Source organism: Tupaia chinensis, unplaced genomic scaffold (assembly GCF_000334495.1).
Source record: "Tupaia chinensis unplaced genomic scaffold, TupChi_1.0 Scaffold000561_1, whole genome shotgun sequence".
NCBI classification, from domain to species: domain Eukaryota; kingdom Metazoa; phylum Chordata; class Mammalia; order Scandentia; family Tupaiidae; genus Tupaia; species Tupaia belangeri.
In genome coordinates, this window is record NW_006160074.1 from 81860 (window position 1) to 88247 (window position 6388).

At 50.8% G+C, this 6388-nt stretch overlaps 1 protein-coding gene across 1 annotated transcript in view; it reads left to right on the plus strand.

Moving 5' to 3' along the window:
- Positions 1 to 6388, plus strand: part of EXT2 (exostosin glycosyltransferase 2) — a 163659-nt gene that overhangs the window by 14789 nt on the left and 142482 nt on the right. The window contains exon 4 of the mRNA XM_006157755.2: positions 4513 to 4708. Coding sequence (XP_006157817.1) covers positions 4513 to 4708 — 196 coding nt within the window. The remainder of the gene's footprint in view (positions 1 to 4512; positions 4709 to 6388) is intronic.

The window sequence follows — 6388 nt, forward strand, 5'->3', positions numbered from 1 at the left end:
GTACGCTCGCCAGACAGACAGAGAGAGACAGAGAGACAGAAAGCGAGAAATCACCCCCCAGGGGGGATGGTCACGCCGCAATCCCTTCTCCTCCATTCTCCTCTTGGGATCCTGGGCACGCACGCACACGCGCCCGGCGTGAGTTTTAAGCCACCGGGTCCAGGACACGAGCTGTGGTTGACTACGTGGGAGTCCAGCGACATAGCCATTACGCTAACTGCTGGTTCCCCTAACTTGTTTCTTAATGATGAAATCCAACCCAGAGTCTTTCTTTACTCAAGAGTTCTCCAAACACCATGCATTAACATCTTTATTTATTTCCGTATTTATTTCTTTCTTTCTGTCTATTTATTTATTTTAAATTAAATTGGCTAGAGAGAGACAGAAAGAGAGAGAGAAATGGAAAGTGAGAAAGCAAGCCAGCAGGTCCGGGACTCGAACCGTGGTCAGCCATGTGGGAGTCCAGTGCCCTTAGCCACCACACCACCTGCCGGCCCTGTTATTTCCCTATTTCTGTAATAGATAACTCTCTCAGTCTATGCTTGTTGAAAACGTGCATTCCAGTCAATGTCCACAGTCCCGCTGGACCCTGTAGGGCAGTGTGGCTTTGTCTCTTCCCATGCTCGTAGCTCCTTTCCCCGGCTCTGAGACTCTGGCTCCCGTTACCCTCACGTGCTCAACGCTCTCGTATATAATCGAACTTCCATTGCCGCCACCCCCTCTGCACTGCACAGACGGCCTCACCCACACTCAGGCTCTGCCTCCCCACTCTGTGCCGTCACTGCTGTCTCCCACTCACACCCCAGCCTGGAGACCTCCTCTGTGCACACCTGGGCTTCTAACCCTGGTGATTGTTCCTTGGCCCTCATCCTCTCCACAACTTGGGCACCCTTCTTAGCCTGCCCTGCTCACACACTGTTCTGGGCTGCCCAGATCCCCTCCTAACCTCACTTGGTCTCCGGCATCCCTTGCAGGACGTCACAGCTCTCTTGTAACCTGCCCCAGCAGAGGCCTTCCTCTCCCTCTGGGGGCTCTGATACCTTGTGCTAGGCCACCTCCCTGCTCTGACCCCACACAGAAGTGCTCACCCACTGAGATGTCAACATTTCGTGTCTGCTTCGCTCCCTCGCCCTGCCCACTACCATGCAGAAATGCCCTCTTCCCTCTGGGACTCCAACGTTCCACGCCTTCCCGCATGGACACCCTCTTCACCCCTCGATGCCCACATGTCTGTCTTCACTCTGGACAGTGGAGAGCACGGTCAGGCTGCCAGCCCTGCCTGCATGGGACGACTCCAGGAACGATCGGCAGTACCAGTGCTCCGTGAGACTGCCCCAGAGCCCGGGTCTTATGAACTGGAAAGACCTTCGAAGACCATTTAGCTCTGACTTGAGGCATGACTTTTCACGGTAACTTTTTAATGAAAAGTTTTCTGACAAACAGTGGTTGGTGCATCACCTTACAAGTCCGCCTATTTATTTATTTATTTTTTCAGATTTGCTATAGGACATGTGAGCTCACCACAGAGACAGACAGACAGAGGAGGGACGTGAGAAAAGCATCCCCCAGGGACATGGCCATACTGCAGTCCCTTCCCCTCTATTCCCCTCTCAACATTTTGGTCACTTACACTCCTGCACCTGGTGTGTCTCCCAAGCCTCCAGGTCCAGGACTCAAACTGCACAGCTGGCTGTTGGGATCCAGCCACCTTATCCACCATGCCCCTGGCTGGCCCTCTATTTCATTTGTGAATAGATTTAACTGTGAAGATGGGTTCCCCGCTTGTCTCGTGGGCCTGACTATACATCCCCCTTGTTTAAACAGCCAAGTTTGCTTACAGAAACCCTCTGCATGGAGGTGGGGTTCATTTGAGATGACCCTGTCGTGCTTCCTACACGTGGTCTTGCCATCACCAAGCCATCCCACCGAAAATCAGAGCTTTTATAAGAAACATTGAGCTTGAGGGCTGCGAGGAGAAGCCAAGAGTTTGTTTCGATGTCTCAGAGCAGTCCTTTGACCATAAATGTTCAACAGATTGTTCAGTAAATTGTAACTCAGGGGGGAACTGGTCAGGACGAAGGGACCGGTCTGTACATTGGATGCAGACCATCTCCTTGATGGGTTGCTGTTACTTTTTTTTTTTTTTAATTAGATTTTTTGCTGTAGGGCTCAAGAGCTCACTGGAGAGACAGAAAGCAGAAATCGCACACCCCCCCACTCCCCGGAGGAATGGCAGTGCTGCGGTTCCTTCTCCTCCCTTCTCCTTCTGGGATTTGGGGCACACACACATTTGTGCTTGGTGTGAGTTTCAAGCCTCTAGATCTGGAGTTGGTGATGTGGGAACCCAGCACCTTCATTGCTTCGCCACCTGCTAAGCCTCCATCTTATCTCCAGTAATCATACCCTGGCCTCTGGATCTCAGCTTCCAGCAGAGCTTCCTGCAGCAAGGAGATGGTCTCCGTGGTGCTGAAGGTAGTGACTCACCTGTAGCCACAGAGCACTGGGAAACTGAGTTTTAAATTCTGTTTAGATTTAGCCTAAATTTCAGTGGCCTCGTGGCTAATTGCTACTGGACGGTGAAGTTCTAGGGAGTCTGTTAGGCCCTCACTCTCCTAACCCTGATGAGGGAATTACCCTTTTGCTCTGGGTTCACCTGAATAAAGAAACCACTGAAATAAATACTCCTGAGGATGCAGACGCGGTCGGGCTGCGGTACGTGCGCTCCCTTCCCTGGAGCTTAGCTCATCTGGCTGGCCTGGTGCGTGGGCACCTTCTTCACTCATTGCTTTATGTGCTTGGGACCTGAAGCATAATGCTCTATAAAAGATGACCTTCTTGGAACCAGCAGTTAGCGTAATGGCTATGCCACTGGACTCCTGTGTAGCCGACCGCCATTCAAGTCCTGGACCCGGTGGCTTAAACTCACGCTGGGCTCATGTGCGTGCGTGCCCAAGATCCCAAGAGGAGAATGGAGGAGAAGGGATTGAAGCATGGCTATTTCCCCTGGGGGGTGATTTCTCACTTTCTGTCTCTCTGTCTCTCTCTGTCTGTCTGGCGAGTGCATGCGCCCTGTAGCAAAAACCTCTCAGAAAAAAAGACTTAAAAAAAAAGATGACCTCAGCGAGAGATTATTCTCTGGCTGTGGGTGTATGGGTAAGGCACACCTCCCAATGAGTCTAAGAGACCAAGAAAAAGAACAATTATGCTTTCTTTTTCCCCAAAGGAAAAAAGGCAGAAAGAGACAGAGAGAGAGAGAGAGACATGGGCTCATAAACTTTAGGCTTTGGATCCATTTTTATGAACAGCCTCGCCCTGGTGGGCCTGGCGGCCTTGCCTGTGAGAGGCATAGCCCTCGTGTTCCCCTGGCTTGGACCAATTTCAGCGGGACATGCTGAGCTTCTCACCCCTTGTCTCCAATTACCAACTCGTTCTGTCCCTAAGGCCTTCCCAAGGGGGGCTTTCTTCCCCCCTGGGGCCTCTCCGTGGCATAGGGATGCCATTTGACAGGCAGAAGCGAGAGACAGTCTTTGATCTGTTCCAGTTTTGCACCACCACTGCCCATCAGAATGCCTTCTTTCCCAGTTTGAAGGATGAAGGCAGCTCTCAGTTTCTTTTCAGCTCAGAGAGGCAAATACCACTGAAGATAAAATTTCAGTTTTCCTTCCAAATATTAATCAACTAGTCAGTTTCTCTCTTTATACACACACACATGCACACATGCACACCCATATGTATATCATGCTTTCTAAGCTTGGCACATCGTAAGTATTTCTTTACATTAAACACTTTTCTTGGGACCAGCAGATGGCATAGTGGGTTTGTCGCTGGACTCCCACATGGTCAACTGCAGTTCTAGTTCCTGACCTGGCAGCTTAAAATTCATGCTGGGCACTTGTGTGTGCATGCCCAGAATCCTGAGAGGAGAATAGAGTAGAAGGGATCGTGGCATGGCCATTCCTCTAGGGGGTTTGGGGGGGGGTGATTTCTTGCTTTCTGTCTCTCTTTGTCTCTCTGGTGAGCGCATGCACTCTATAGCAAAAATTTCTCTTAAAAAAGATTTTTTGCCTGGTGCCAGCAGGTAGCATGGTGGGCTCCAACATGGCTGATGCAATTCAATTCCTCGGCTTGAAAATCACGCCAGGTGTACGTGTGTGCGTCCCAAAATTCCGAGAGGAGAATGGAACAGGAGGGGCATGATTTCTCACTTTCCCCCTCACTGTCTCTCTCTAGCAAGTATACGTGCTGGCAAAAGCCTTTAAAAAAAATCACTTTTCCCAAATAAAATCCTTTTTGATTGCATAGTATTACAGCATGTGAGTGAGTCATACTTTACTTTCTTATGGTATATAATTTAAATATTAAGCAATGCCACGGAGTGTAATTTCCAAAGATAATCAGGGAAGCGAAGACCGAAGAGGGAAGACTTGCTGCCATGAGTTCCATGCCAAAGCTTGCCCTACCCCGACTCAAGCCAGCAGCCATTTTCCAGTCACCTCTTCTCCTCCCTCGTAGCCCCCGGCGGTACTTCCTCCTGTCGTCCCAGACGGCTCTCCACCCCGAGTACCGGGAGGACCTTGAAGCCCTTCAGGCCAAGCACGGCGAGTCTGTGTTGGTGTTGGACAAGTGCACCAACCTCTCAGAGGGCGTTCTTGCCGTCCGCAAGCGCTGCCACAGGCACCAGGTCTTCGACTACCCCCAGGTGCTGCAGGTGAGTGTCGGATCACCTCTCTCCAGGCTCAGCAGGGGTCGCTGGAGAGCCAACCCCAACACTGGAGTTGTTTCCCCGCAGCCCGGAGAGCTAGCCGAGGGAGCTGGGAAGCACACGGCTGGCTTTACGGGACACGTAGACTGTCTGAGGCTTGGCCGTCTGCCGTGTTGTGCTCATGGGAAGCTGCTGGTCTACACGAGCTCATACCCCTTTCACATACCCATTATGCCCCTGGTGACGCACTGCTCAGCCACGGGCACCCTCTGAGAAACGTGTCACTGTGCAGACGTCCCCGGAGTACCTGGGGAATCCTTGGGGTAGAGCCCACTGCAGCGTCAGCAGATCTGTGGGCAATTGTTCGAGGCTCTGAGCCTCCGCCCGGCGTGGCACTGTTCTGAGTACAGCGGGCAGTTGTAGCATCGTGGTGAGTAGTCGTGTGTATAAAGCCTGCGTGAGGAAGAGGTTCTGTAGAAACATGGCATAAGAGATAAAAACACCCCTCCGCACATAGCACTCACCACGGCGGCACTTACAGGACAGGGCGTTGCTCCGCTGAGTTAGCGATCAGTGACCGCGATGGACAGGTGGTCACTGCGCCCTGCTATGGGCAGCCCAGACTACACAGAGGCTGCACTGCGCTGATGAAAAATATGTAACCGCAACGTAAGTAGTTTACTTCATAAATCAATTTTTTAAAATGTTTACTCATTTGTAATAACAGTTTAAAATGCAAATACATGGTATAACTGTGTAGAAATAATATTTTCTTTATATCCTTATCCAATAAGCTTATTTAAATATTCATTTCATTTAAAATATGTTTTACTTCTCAGCGTTTCTGTTGAAAGCTGAGGCACAGACACACAGGCTCGTGTTGTGCGTCATCAGTACCCCTGCCTTCTGCCCTCACACTGTGGCCCCTGAGAGGGTCATGGTGGCTGAGACAATGCGAGAGTAGATTGAGCACAGGAGAAAACGACAGAGCCGAGCACGGTTAACGCAAGGTCTGTGAGGCCGCTGCTGACACATTGCTCACAGTAAACTTTTTAAAGTTTATTCTTTTCTTCTGTGGGGGATGGAGCGAAGATAGGCATCCCCAGCGGGGCCCCCACATGGGTCTCTCCCTACACAGTAAGTCTGTCTCACGGGCATGCACCTGTGCCCTGCATGTCAGGGAAGGCCCAGGACGCGAACCTGGAACCCTTCCCACTTGAGTCCAGCTGCATGAGTGCTACGCCACTGCCTGGCCCGAAAGTGAACTTTTATTTTTAACTAAAAGGAAGACACTCTAATGTGAAGCCAGAAAGTGTCGCTCCCCACCAGGCTCTCTGCTGGGTGACTCTGCTGGGTGACTCTGTGTGCTGTGCTCTGTTGCCACCAGCCACGGGCGACGTGCTCTGCTGTTTTGTTAGCTGTGGCTGCTGCTGCGATGTCTCTGGGTGGCAGGAATTTTTCAGCTCCCTTGTAATCAAGTGGGACCACTGTTGGGTGTGCCTTCGTTGGTGACCAAAGTGTGCAAATCCTGTGGGTGCACGATGACACCGTATGGACAAAGCAGGCAAACGTACTTGGCTTTTACCCTGGTATCCCTAAGCCAGTGCAGAGAAAAGACATTTCCTTTTTTTTTTTTTTTTTTTTTTTTTTAAGGTTTTTTCCAATAGCAAACTTTACTTTCTTTAC